The following is a 15,071-nucleotide window of genomic DNA, read 5'->3' as shown; positions in this document are numbered from 1 at the left end:
ATGCCCTACAACTTTTGTACAAATAGTTTCTTCATAAAATTAGAGATAAGGAAGTTGCAAGCATTGTTCCATAATTTTTATTCTGCCTGTATATGTGTTCAGTGCAAAATAATTTTGAATATGATTTAAAGAAAATTATTGCTTTATCTACTTTAAGACAATTAGGTTTAATAATGAGTATTTTATCTATAGGTTTTTCTGTTTTGGCTTTTTTCATTTATTAACACATGCATTATTTAAGGCATTATTATTTATGTGTGCTGGTATGGTAATTCATGTTATAAAGGATTATCAAGATATTCGTTTTATGGGTAATTTGTCCTTTCAAATACCTTTATATATATATATATATATATATATATATATATATATATATATATTGAATTTATTGTAAAAAGTGAGTAGCTCCATTATTTGTTCATATTTAACCCCCCCCCCCCAAATGCTGATTGTAATAAATGGGCGAGTGATAAAATGAAACTCCGAGATACTTAGGATATATTCTGAAAAAGAAAAGGAGCTCAATTAAAATTTGAATTTTTTAGAATGTTTTTGTTGTTTTCCACAACTTTGTAAAAGTGGAGTTACCTCCTTTTTGCAGGGAGTCCTTAAATTATTTTGATGAAATTAATAAAGATTCTTCATTGTATTTACGTTGATTATTATTTTATTTTTTTCTTGACTCGAACAATAAATTCCCAAAATTACTATGTATCTATGTTAGATTTTACAAGTTCGATTCCTGCTTTTATTATTTTATAATTCTTATGTGCTATCTTAATAAATTCGTATATTAGTCGAAATTCAATTTTAAGTTTATTTCTTCAATTACAAATTATTTCAGCTTCAAACTAATTCTAAGATAAAATGAGCACAATTGTTATGCATATTAATATTATTTAGCAGAAAAACGATTTGGTATCGACTATGAAGATTTTGTATAGACTGTGGTGATTTGATATAGACTGGTGTGATTTCCTCTCATTGCAACCTATTAAAATCACTACAACAATGGAAATATCGGATTTCGTCTGAAACTAAACCATCTATCATGGTGCTGGCAATATATTTGAATGAGTTTCCACTTATTTGCCTCTCTTGAATTCGACGTCAAATTTGAAGCAGCTTTCTCCACTGTCGCAGGATAATGTAACGGTTCCAGTATATTGTCCAGCAGCAAGGCGGAATTTGTCCTTATACTTGGACACGTCCATTTTCTCATCTAATGGAGCACACATTTTACTCTGAAAAAAAGGAAATAAATTACGTTTACTAATACCAGGACGAATAGAAGAAATAGTGTACGCACTCCTATGCTTTCTCATTGTCGGTGGCGGACCTGATAACTAGTGGCGCTTCGATCGCTAGGAGCCATCTGTTGTCTGAAGTGAGACACCGAAAGTATATTTCTCGCGCGTTTAATGGTGAAAGTTTCTAAGGGTTGTTAATATGATTCGTTGTTGAGAGTTATGTAGATATCTTCAATTCGTTGTGCTCTGAATTAACCAGTGACAAAAGAATATTGTATGGTGGTTTACAAAACAATTACAAAAATTCCGTACTGTTTTGTTCCGAGTTGTAGCTCGGAATACAATAGAAATAGTGTAACAAGTCATTTCTTTTCATCTCCCAAAGAAAAAAAAAATGAGTTTGGGAAATGGGTCAGAGCGATTTCGCGGAAAAATAGGCAGCTTTCGGTAAATAACCGATCAGACTGTTTTAATATAAAAAGTCATGACAGCAATACCGCGAGTGTGTTGAAAATTACAACCAGGAACTCTACCTCACATTTTCCCTAATTTACCGAAATGATGATATATATATATATATATATACGAAAATAAACGTTGCGGAGCGGTAATATTCGATGAGGTCAAACTCAGGGAAGAAATTCAATTTAATAATAATTATTCCCTTAAAATGGACGTATTTTTTGATTTCGAAGATCTCATGACTGATATCCAAAAGAATCAATTAGCAAATAATGCATTAGTATTGATGTTTATGCCATTTATGCAAGATTGGATTCAACCAATTGCTATTTACGCTAGTAGAAACGCTACTCCAGGTGACATTCTCGCTAAAATTCTTATACAAGTTATATTACAATTAGAAGCAGTTGAGACGAGAGTAGTCGGTTTCATTTGTGATGGCAGTCAAACAAATAGAAAGGCCTGGAAGTCTTATAAATAAGTGGAAAAAAATTTTCAGAATTATACTATATTCCTAATTCGTTCGACGATAAAAAAGAAAGATACAGGCATTCTCAGATATTGTGCACATACTGAAATGCATAAGAAATTATTTCCATGATAAAACTGAACTCTCTTGCAAAGAGAAAAATATCAATTTTAGTTTTTATAGGAGACTTTTTAAGGAAGACTTATCTTGATATGCTAATGTGTAGGGTTTGTCCCAAGTTTCACAACAGCTCATTTAGATCTCTCGTCCTTTAAGAGAATGGATGCCGGATTCGCTTTCCAACTCTTCAGCAACAGTGTCGCCAAAGGGCTCAAATCTTATCGGGAAGTAGGGTCATCCGGTTTCAAAGGCAGTGAGGGCACTGAAGTATTTACAAAGCATTTAAACTCTATTGTCGGCGCATTAAATTCACACATTTCTGCTAAGGTTCTTTATAAAGACTCTTCTGATCACAAATTTCTTACTGATTTTCTTCAGTGTCTCACAACTACAACCAACACATTTGCGTCTGCTACAACAATGCTTAGTAGTAACCTCGCAGAGTACCTTAGAAATGAGCGAATGAATCTGGAGCAAAGGATACAAATATATCCTAACAGGAAAACTCGTCCAAGACCCCTTGGAACGTCACTTCGGAATTTTGTCTTCACTCAGTTCAGATGACCATTCTTCGACAATAAATTTCTTCCACATGTATTTACTACGAAGCAGATGCTTAACATTGCTGGAAACTCTGATGAACTACTCACATCGTTTGTGAATCAAATGCGAAACATTAGCTCGAAATGTGAAATTACGCGGCAAGACATTTAAGAAGTTTGTAGAAACTTGTATAAAAGAAAAAAAATGTTATTCATGAAAAAATACATGGTCAAGACTGGGAAAGTGCTGTGTCCGAGTTGGTGAATACCACTCCTGCTGCGTTGATTGACAGATGTTTGGTGTATTATGTGGCCGGTTATGTCGTAAGTCATTCCTCTAATTTTATTGCGTGTATTCTGTGCCCTTCGACAGGAATGTAATGGTCTAAACATTGTGCAGCTCTCACCCAAATCAAAGACTACGGATCACGTAGGAACGTCAGTTTTTTAACCCATCCCTCCCAAGCTGTGTATGACGTACTTATTCAAACAGAATTGAAAATTAAAGAAAAGATTAGCTCAGCAAATGCAATGTGGATGACATCTTCTATTTTGACACCATTGATGCTCTTTCGATCCAGTCTTCGAAAGCAGGTTGATGCAGAGAACACATCATGGTTATTATTACTAAATTAGTCTACCACTACTTAAAGTGCTGATTCTTCTCCAGGACAGAGTAAATCCGAAGATAAATTACAAGCTCGTAAATCCGTCAAGTCATCTCGCAAACTCTCGAAGGTAAGAGGCAACTAATCCGTGTGAATAATTTAATTAATTTATAGGCACGAAAAATATCATTCACCTCTTTATTTACTAACATTTTGTAGGTTTTTTCTGTCCCTGAATATGCAGCTTGTTACGAAAATATTATTTAAATGCTGAACTTATAATATTGCTTTTACAACGTTTCAGATCCCATTGTATTTTCTGTTAAAAACGTTCATAATAGTATTACCTGATAGAAGACTATTAATTGTGAATAAGAGACTATAAAGGCATTTCTTAAGTTACGAATAGCCGGGTTAAATGGAAGAAATTTGCTTTTAAAAAGGACTACATTCAGCGTAACAAGTACTGTGAACTCCTTCCGAGTCAGGCTCATAGCAGTAACAGCGCCGCGTTGCGGCGGATCCGTGTAAACTCACAGAGTGCGTACACTATTTCTTCTATTCGTCCTGCTAATACTATAACAGACGAACAAACAATCGTGTAACACAACATTACTACCACAAGGCACTCATATACAAGAGATATAATTTGTAGATATAGAAGAAGCACCGGAAATATTGTAGATGAAATGATTACCCATACAGAATAACCATAGCTTTAAAAGAATTCTCCTTCTTATTTATTTATTTTTATTTTCATAGTAAAACTTTTTTTAACTAATGGCGGATACTTGAATTTTCGTCATTCACTCATATGAGGACAATTGTGTAGACCAGTAGTAAAATATTAATCATTAAGTACGATTAATAAATTTAATCGTATACCTGTTTCTTCAGGAACCATTAAATCTGGAATCTTAAAAATAGAAAGTAACTACAGTGGACTCTCCTAAGTTCGACTGAACAGAATTGAAAGTTCATTCCAATTAGGGTAGTGGGTGTGGCAGGCGAAATGAATACAAATTCTTATTGGTTATCCATCAACGAATACAGTACTGTACTTGCATTTCCTGCTCGCCCCGAGACTTGTGCATGGGTTTCTAGTACCACAGTGGGTTTCGACAGTTCAGTCTCACAAACGACACAATTCTCAAATAAAAAAATAAGAGTTCATTAATTTAAAATGAGTGATTAAATATGGATGTCCTAATCAATAAAATATTCTGTTTTTTCTTTAACAAAAGTATCACTACAAGACACAGAACCAATTTCTATTCAAATGGCAAATCCATTTCTTAGTGGCCGTATAGGGGCTTGTTTATTTCTTCTACGTAACCAGTCGAACTATAGGATGTCAAACTTGATTTCTGTCGAAGTTAAGAGCTTCTACTGTTCTGCGAATATCAACAAGTAATCTGCACTTTGATTAATTTTTGTTTTCATGAAATGCACGTAGTTAGCACTTTGAAACTTTCGTTCTTTTTAGTTAGTTGTTTAGTGTCACTATATCAACAACTACATTATTTACCGTCTAAGAAACTGGTGATAATTAGTATTTGGCGAAATGAGACCAAGGACTTGCCATTTCACTATGTGAAATTCACTTTACGGTTAGGGAAAAAATTAAAAAAAAACTCAACCAAGTAATCAGCCCAAGCGGGAATCGAACCTACGCTCGAGTGCGAATCCGGACCAGCATCCAAACACTGTCACCGCCTAAGCCACGCCAGTGGATAATCTGTACTGTAATTTGCCTTTTAGAAAATGAGGCCTTAGTAATAATACAGAGTGATTTATATAGAACTAACACATTTCTTTCCTTATTTCAAAACAAATGATGCTAGCCACAATGATTTGTTATACCTCAAATGTAGAGTATCTTTAGGAGATTACTAACCTCTACAGCAAATGTTGAAAATGCTTTATTTATTCGGCTGGAAGTTCACTTAATGACCAGTTTTTAACATCAAAAGGGTTAAGCAGAAGTTTTCATTCCCTATCACAGGATACGCAGATGTTTATTCTTTATACCTTATTGTTGGGAGCTGTTTTCCACATTTTGTTTTAGTCAGTGAAAATGCAGTACACATTAAATCAATGGCTCTTCCTTGTGAAGCAATACTGGATTACGAATTCAATTACAGTACTCAAGGAGCATACCAGAGAGAATTTGGTGTTCGTAATCTCCCCCTCCAAAGAAACACAATACTAGGACTGATAAATAAATTGGAAATAAATGGATCTCTGAAAGAATACTACAATAAATATACAGAATATCGTGACAGGGAATCAAACTCCTACTTAATTTGACATTAAAAATTGATCATTAAGTGAATTTGCAGCCGAATAAATAAATAATTTTCAACATTTGCTATAGAGGTTAGTAATCTCCCAAAGATACTTGTACTCTACTTGTGAGGTATAACAAATTGTGGCTAGCATCATTCGTTTTGAAAGAAATAAAGAAAGAAAGAAAGAAAGAAAGAAAGAAAGAAAGAAAGAAAGAAAGAAAGAAAGAAATGTGTTAGTTCTGTATAAATCACCATGTATAACGTAAGGAAAATCGAGTGATGTTCATTACTGGTATTAATATTCATATTATATGCTAATAGGGCAGAAATTGATCCTCTAGAAACTTGCTAAATAGGCGTATGCATTACCATACGTAACTCCTATGACACCAAGATAGGTCTAACAACTGTAAGCTGTAACGGAACATTAGATAGGCCTATCTGTAATCTGAAATGAAAGCCTGACGACATTTTTGGTCAGCTCAATAGTACTCTTGCGCATGCGTTGCTCGCGTTTCAAATTATCTGCGCAGTCGGACAGGGACGTTAACCCTGGCGGCCCCCTGGGTGCTATTCGACAGGAGTAGGCTACGTGTCAGCATGGGGTTTCCTCTTGTTCCTTCCTCATCTTCATCATCATCCTCATCCATTCCCTACACTACACTTACATGAACTTATAAATAAACTCATCCTAGTACATGACATAATTCTCCACAGATACACACCATGCACATCGTGGCCCGCCAAAGTGATGTGCAACTTGAAAATGGTCATGGTCCTGCCATCTATCCGCAATATGTGGAACCCGAATTACGTAAGTGAAGTGAACAGGTATACATACATCATTTATAAAAAAAAATCCTAACATTAGCACATACAGTATATGGAATATAAAAATTAGTTTGTAAGTTAAAAATATAATTACTCGTGTAGTCTTAGATAAAGCATAAAAAAATTATATATATATATATATATATATATATATATATATATATATATATATATATATAACGCAGAAAGTTCGTTTTATTGACTCAGATGAAATACATTTGGTTCTGAGGATTTAGCTCTGCCTTACCTTCTTGACTGGACACGTAGCACTAATATTTTTTTCCTTCAACTTCTTTTGTGCTTCCGGATCTTGAGCTGCTTTCGCCATTTCTTCGCATATATCTTTTTCTCCTTTAAAAGGAACCATCATCCCCCTCTTCTTGACGTCGTAAATTAACTGCAAGTAAATACGTTACCTTGATATTATTTCTGATAATTATATAATCTTAAATTTTTGCATGTATATAATGCAATATTTTTTGTGAGTTTACATTTAAGGATTCAGGTATTAAGTATTTGTACGTAGCCATACTAAACATTTATCATATTATGCAACATGCGATATTATGGCTCTTTTCTAGGTTCTATTATGAAAAAAATAAAGTGAACAATTACTTATAATACTTTTAATTTTCTTGAAGTTTATTTTTACCTCGTAATGTCTGTGACTGAGAACAAAATTTTGAGTAATTGATTAACTAGCGGACTTACTCGTGTTAATTATGTAAGTCTGTGCGGCTCACAGCTGTTTCGGCGCTTCATCACACTATCCTCAGAGCCTACTAGATCTCGGCGTCATCTCGAACTTCTCTGCCTGTTGTGTGGGTGCGTTTGATTGTTGAAAAGTGGAGTCAAATAGTGTGTGTGTACTGAAATTGATCTGTGTGTTCAGAATTTGATCTGGGTGTGTTTTAGTGTGTTTGTATATTTCATATTGTTCTAGTGTGTTGAGTTTTTAGTTCTTGGGTTGTAGGCTATGTGTAGGATTTCCATGTCCGCATTTATGTTATTGTATGTATGGTTAGCATTGGTTATGTGGACGGCGTATGTAGATGTATTGTGTCCTCTAGTTATTGCTTTAATGTGTTCTTTGTAGCGTGTTTGAATATTTTTACATGTTTCTGTTGCCAGTTCTCCGTTGCAAATGGAATATCTTTCATTGTACTTTCCTTTTTCAAAATTTGTAAAACGTTAGTATTATTGCATTTATTATTATTATTATTATTATTATTATTATTATTATTATTATTATTATTAAGTTTCTTTGTCTGTTTATTTGGTAGAACAGGTTAAATTTATCCTACATGAAATATTATTTTATCCTCCACTATGGTATGTGCACTTAAAAATTCTTACACGTTTTTATTACTATGTATTTCTATACCTTTTATTTATAAAGTTATATATTTGCTTTACATTGAAGTTGCAACATTGTTATCACTAGTACGAGTAATTTTGACAGGCATATTCTGGAGTAATTTACCGCTGATAAAACTATTGAAATCTTACAATTTCTCTGTGGTTCCAAATTTTCTGAATTATCTTTTCCAGTTTCTTACTGCTTAGGCCTATAGCTTTCAATTATTTATTTCATTCTTATGCTTTCAGTGTAGTAATTGCATAATCTGTGAACTATTCTTCTTATACAGGGACATTATACTATTTTTACTAACATTTCTAATATTAACTTGACTATACCTTTGGATTAACGGTTGAGAACCGGAAACACGGTTTGCTAACTTCTTCCACGACTGGAGTTCTATGATATTGGCATAAAATACAAACAAACCACTTTACTAGGTATAGGAGGGAAGAAAAGTAGTTCATCCATTTACGTAGACTAGGAAATATCGCGATTTTGAGTTTGGTAATTTTCATTAGGTTTTTGTTTAATCAAAATACAGTACAGTATTAACAATAAGTGTTTTTACTCACGAACTGAGCTACCTATTCGGACCATCCATGCGGCCGTATTCATTATGCAGCGTATATTATACTATCTACTGGGTGTTCAGTTCAAAATGTGTCTTGGCTCGCTGTATGCCGTCATGTGGCTAGCTGATGAGCCTAGAGAATTCAATCTTCCTACACTTCCGCAGCTCAGGTGTATAATCTAAGAGGCAGAGAAGTTGGCTAGCAAGTACGGCGTTCATTCTGAAGAGTACGTGCCGATACGTACGATAACGCCGGTAGTGGCAGGAATGTGAACTGTTTGGAAATACGTACTGTCGGGATATGGGGAGAGGGTTAAGACGATTACTTATGTATTTGTTGACATTAACTTCGACGGTCAACATGGACACGGAGCATTTGATTTGTGTTGTGGAATGTTACCGTACGCAACCGATGATAACAAATACCCTGCGTACGACTTGCCGGCGCAAAACACAGTTCGAAAGAGGTTATGGTAGCACACAGACCGTACAGACCGCCATCTGTTGCTACGACGTTCAAGTTATACCGTACACGTTCTCAAGTTCAGATTGAAGAACGCCTTAAATAATAGGCAACTTCTCTAACATATAAACTGAAACTCGCTTCAAATCGGTGACCCAACAACAGTGACGTCATGACACACTTTGAAATGAACACCTAGTAGAGCACATTAGCGTGCAATACAGGGAATGAAGTTAAATTGAAAAATAATCATAATATGGATATTTAAACACATTTTTTAAAATAGTGGCCGTTCATTTCGATACAGGCCTCAGTTATTTTGTGCATATTATTGCACTACATACTATTGTACCTAATTCAATTACCAGTTTCGTCCTTCGTACTAGTACCTAACTCACGTTGAAATAATTCTGTACCTACTCTATAAAAGAATACCTTACGTACTGTAAATTCAGTCTTCAATTCTGCCCGATCCGAAAAGATAAAATTACTCAGACATGCTATCTACTTTCTGTCCAAGAGGTTATGTCGCACGATCATAGAAAGAGGGGAAATCACCTGACAGTTAATTACTTAACGAGGCCCTTTTATTTAAGTTACTTTAAACAGTTGTATAATATTACGTAGGCGTCCAATTCCTGAAAAAAAATTAATGTTTTCAGAAAAGAGCTAAGACAGCTCAGTCACTAGCCTTTACAGAGGGGCGAGCAGAAGCGGTTGGGAGAAACCGGGATGCGACATAGGCAAACGGACGACAGTACTGTGCGAAAATGTGATTCAATATTGAAAGCTCTTTCGTCACTGAAAAACGCGAACATATTTCTGGAACGTACTATACTCACTCAGTACTGTTTACTAAGACGACTTTAACTGCATATGCGGCCTTGGTTCTGTGTGGAGGACGTGTGGAAGTTTACTAGTAGAAGGGATGGGAGTGAAGTACATTAAAAAACTCAGGTACAATAAAAACTGAAGTAAAAATAAAATGATGTCCCTGTATTTGTTTGACTTAATGTCTGCTTATTCTTAGGACATTATGGAATTTTAAAGAACGGGATGAGTTTCCATTTGCAATACCGTGAGATTACATTATTATTATTACTATTACTATTATTATTATTATTATTATTATTATTATTATTATTATTATTATTATTATTAATAATATTCTTTTAACCCATAGCGGTTAATTAACTTGCGTCATTCACCCATATGAAGCCAGTTATGTAGGCCAATTTACCGACAGAGTCGTTGCCCAGGGTGCGTTATAGGAGGCTAGTCTACGCTACACCCGCGATGAGATGATTATGGAGATTTTCTGGGATGCCACAGGTTAACCGGAGCTTTCCAGAGAAAATCCCTGTGTTACCTGGATCACGGGCTTGCCCAACACAAGCTATAAATCCGGGGTACACCGGGGATCGAATCCGGGACCACACGATTATAAGCCCAGCCGCGAGACCACCGTGGGAGCTGAGATTTCATTATTTTAAAAGCTATTTACATCATCTGATAAATGATATTAATTGATTAAGTTGTAGGGGTTAGAATTTGTATGCAGAGGTAACAGAATATAATAGGAACGTGGCCTGTACACAATATTCACCATCGCTTTATAACATGTCAATATTATTATTATTATTATTATTATTATTATTATTATTATTATTATTATTATTACTATCATCATCATACTTAATATATTATCTTGCAGTTTTTAAAATCCTTTGTAATCTCTACACATCCTTATACTGACGCGTAGCAACTTTGGAAAGTACAGCCTTTGGATTAACTAGTTTGATTATGTTTTTACCTTTCTCACTAATAGGAATGTGGCATGTGCACAATATTCACCATCGCTTTATAACGTGTCTTTATTATTATTATTATTATTATTATTATTATTATTATTATTATTATTATTATTATTATTATTATTATTATTGCTATTATCATCATCATCATCATACTTAATACATTACCTTGCAGCTTTTAAAATCCTTTGTAATCTCTACACATCCTTCTGTTGATGCGTAGCTATCTTTGGAAAGTACAACCTTTGGATTAACTAGTTTGATTATGTTTTTACCTTTATCACTAATAGGAACGTGGCATGTACACAATATTCACCATCGCTTTATAACATGTCTTTATTATAATTATCATACTTAATGTACATTACCTTGCAGCTTTTAATATCCTTTGTAATCTCTACACATCCTTCTGCTGACGCGTAGCAATCTTTGGAAAGTACAGCCTTTGGATTATTTAGTTTGATCATGTTTTTGCCTTTCTCACATTCTTCTAGTTTGTTGATTTTGACTTTATAACCATCCTAGAAGACGAAAATAAATATTTTTACTCTCTAAACTTCACACTGTATTATTACGATTGTATTAAAGAAAAATTGTTATAGAAACTGAAATTAAGTGAAGAGCATGGTTTAAATTGGCACATATTTCTTCTCACTTTTATGCTCTCGGTTTCACACATACGTAGCCCATGCACGCACACACATAATATTTTGCAATCCTTGCACATTTTTCCTTTTGATTTAGAAGTGTCTATCTTTTATTCCTTTTCTTATCTCTTTCGCCATTGGTCTCTAATCAGCATCCCTCTTTCATCTTAAGCCCTGGTTTCCAAGAGCCACGCATATCCCGTTAAGCGGTGGTTTCCAACAGCCACGGATCCCACGTACCGTGCGTGAAATTCTGTTCACGCTTGCAGTATACAGCGCTGTCTGGTTTTTTTTTTATGACAGCGTGGACTGGTTTTTATAACAGCGTGTCATTGCGTCGTTGTAAATCGAGATGGCTGACAACATAGATCTTGCACTTATTTGTTTGTTTGAACATGAGGCACACGTGGAAGAAGTTTTAATAATAAGTGCAATTAGGGACAGACCTAATGAACTATTTAAAAAAAGGAAAGAAGAAGGCACCTTCAATGTCTTGATTAAGATACATCTTATTGATAACGAAACAAAATTCAGGGAATATTTTAGAGTTTCTCGACATTTATTTATGACAATTCTAGCATCTATAAAAGATGACATAACCACTCCTAGAAGCAATCGAGTGCCAAAACCCATATCCGCTCAAGAAAAGCTGTGTCTAACTCTAAGGTAATGAAAATCACGAATAATCACTAACACAAATCCTGTAACATATTAACAATTATTAATTAATATTTTCCTCGCTTACTAAACCCATAACATTTTTTTTTCTTTTAATGAGCGTAGCTCCATCTGTGTGACTAGTTCACAAATTTTTAGTCTTGTTTCAGCAATTAGATGTGGCGGAAATGTCTTCATTGTCTCACCCATGCTTTCTAGGAAACAATCAATAGGATCATTTTCTCTTTTCATCCTACTTCCAAGAAGTTCTTTTATAAAAAACATTTCTTTCTTCACGACTTTTTTTAATTTCTAGGAACATTTTTTCTTTAGAATATTTCTGCTTTTTACATGACGGTTCTTGGTTCTGTTCATCATCAGTTGGTTGTCCCCTTTCTTCGCCTTCATCTTTATCGTTAATTTCTTGTATCTCTATCCCCAATTCTTCATCCCCGTGACATTCTCTACAATTTCAAATACCGGTATTTGTAATTCAGTAGTTATGATGGTGCTTTTGCTTGGTTGGCTCACATCTGTTACTTCTAGAAGAGAACTCGATTCCGGGAAGCTACTTTTTGTTCTAAAATGCATAAAACAACTTACTTTAGCACCTATGTAATAGACTCATAGCTCTGATATGAGATGTGAAATAAAAATAATAACTTCATTACAGCCAGAAATTGTAATTGGGTTTAAATTATAAAATATAGTAATTAAGCATCAATTGGTACTGTTAAAAATAAAGAGAAAATAAATACCGGTATCGCATAATGTACTTACGGTCTTTCCTTGAAACACTCGTCTAAGAATCTTAAGTTTTCATTGTTACATTTGGATTTTGTGAAAGCTACAGACCCAGATGTGCTAGTCATCTTCATTTTATTTTTATTTTTTCTGTATGAATCTCTGATTGTTCTCCATCTTCCTTTGCATTCTGAAACTGATAGTTTAATTTTGATTATATTCTCATATTAATTAGGTCTGTTTACATTTTCAGATTCCTGGCAACTGGGGAAAGTTACAGATCCTTAGCATTTCAGTACAGGATTTCTCACAGTTGGATCAGTAAAATCATTAGAGACACTTTGAAAGCAATTTGTTCTAGGATGATGTACTGTATCTTGCTATACCGTTCCCTAACAAAGAGGTACTAAAAAATTCGGCAAAAGATTTTCTTGAAATCTGGAATTTTCCTAATGTCTGTGCTTCAATAGATGGGAAACACGTACGAATTTTGAGGCCTGATAATTCTAGATCTCTCTACTTCAATTATAAAGATTATTTCTCGATCGTCTTACTTGCTCTCGTACATGTGTAGATTCTTGTCATAAATAAATGTCGAGAAACTCTAAAATATTCCCTGAATTTTGTTTCGTTATCAATAAGATGTTTCTTAATCAAGACATTGAAGGTGCCTTCTTTTTTCCTTTTTTTAAATAGTTCATTAGGGCTGTCCCTAATTGCGCTTATTATTAAAACTTCTTCCACGTGTGCCTCATGTTCAAACAAACAAATAAGTGCAAGATCTATGTTGTCAGCATCTCGATTTACAACGACGCAATGACACGCTGTTATAAAAACCAGTCCACGCTGTCATAAAAAAAAAAACCAGACCGCGCTGTATACTGCAAGCGTGAACAGAATTTCACGCACGGTACGTGGGATCCGTGGCTGTTGGAAACCACCGCTTTACATATTCTTCCACTCTACCGTCTACACCTGTGGAGTAACGGTCAGCGCGTCTGGCTGCGAAACCAGGTGGCCCGGGTTCGAATCCCGGTCGGGGCAAGTCACCTGGTTGAGGTTTTTTCCGGGGTTTTCCCTCAACCCAATACGAGCAAATGCTGGGTAACTTTCGGTGCTGGACCCCGGACTCATTTCACCGGCATTATCACCTTCATATCATTCAGACGCTAAATAACCTAAATGTTGATACAGCGTCGTAAAATAACCCAATAAAATAAAATAAAAAAGTCCACTCTACCTTGCGTCGTACCTGTTTTCTGTGCTATCTAGTTTCTGTCATGCAGATCTGAGATCTTTTGCGGTATAGTCTTCTCTTTGTTCAATATTATTTGGGAGGCGAATAAGTGGTACATTTTACTAATTTGATTCTTATTTTTGGTCTTATTTCAAATCCCAAATTGATAGAATTAATAATTTCAAGGGAAGAATTGTTCCAGGGCCGGATATCGAACCCAACACCTTTGGCTGAGGGCGTCAACGCACTACCGACTGGGCTATCCAGGAACTACACCGGACCCGGATCTGCGCGCTCAGCCAAAGGTCCCAGATTCGATACCCAGCCCTAGAACAATTTCTCCCTTGAAATTACTGAAGTCAGCTTTACCTGAAAAAGCCAGATTTGTTATTAGAATTAGTTTAAAAATTATCGCTTTGCTCTCTATCATTTCAGCTTTCAGTACGTATTTTAATGTTATTTGTATTGATATTGCAATCTAAGCTTGATTGTTAATAATTAAGTATTGTTATTATTGTTTACCCTCCAAGTGTTCCTTTGGTAAATTATTCCAATCCATTGAAATGTATTAAGCTAGTTTATACTGTATATTATTAAGTTACATTTATTCCAATTCATTGAAGTGTATTATGTTAGTTTATATTGTGTAATATTATGTTACATTTATTCCAATTCATAGAAATGTATTAAGCTGGTTTATATTGTATAATACTATTATGTTATATTTATTCCAATTCTATTAAGTGTATATTTTATAATATTATGCTACATTTATCCCAATTCAATGAAGTGTATTAAGCTAGTTTATATTGTATAATATTATGTTACATTTATTCCACTTCATTGAAATATATTAAACTGGTTTATATTGTGTAATATTATATTATATTTATTCCAATTCATTGAAGTATATTAAGCTAGTTTATAATGTATAATATTATATTACATTTATTCCAATTCATAGAAATGTATTAATCTGGTTTATATTGCATAAATAATATT

General features: G+C 34.4%; 1 protein-coding gene across 1 annotated transcript in view; it reads right to left on the bottom strand.

The window, feature by feature from the left end:
* Positions 1 to 671: 671 nt before the first annotated feature.
* Positions 672 to 15,071, bottom strand: part of LOC138700535 (uncharacterized) — a 52,830-nt gene continuing 38,430 nt past the window's right edge. Inside the window, exons 2-4 of the mRNA XM_069827129.1 lie at positions 11,153 to 11,305; positions 6,821 to 6,970; positions 672 to 1,244 (exon numbers count right to left, since the gene is read on the bottom strand). Coding sequence (XP_069683230.1) covers positions 1,086 to 1,244; positions 6,821 to 6,970; positions 11,153 to 11,251 — 408 coding nt within the window. The 5' untranslated portion in view covers positions 11,252 to 11,305 and the 3' untranslated portion in view covers positions 672 to 1,085. The remainder of the gene's footprint in view (positions 1,245 to 6,820; positions 6,971 to 11,152; positions 11,306 to 15,071) is intronic.

The sequence above is a fragment of the Periplaneta americana genome, chromosome 5 (genome assembly GCF_040183065.1).
Source record: "Periplaneta americana isolate PAMFEO1 chromosome 5, P.americana_PAMFEO1_priV1, whole genome shotgun sequence".
In the NCBI taxonomy this organism is placed as follows: Eukaryota; Metazoa; Arthropoda; class Insecta; order Blattodea; family Blattidae; genus Periplaneta; species Periplaneta americana.
Note: the sequence above shows the minus strand (reverse complement) of the source record. Positions and strands in the feature narration are given on the sequence as shown.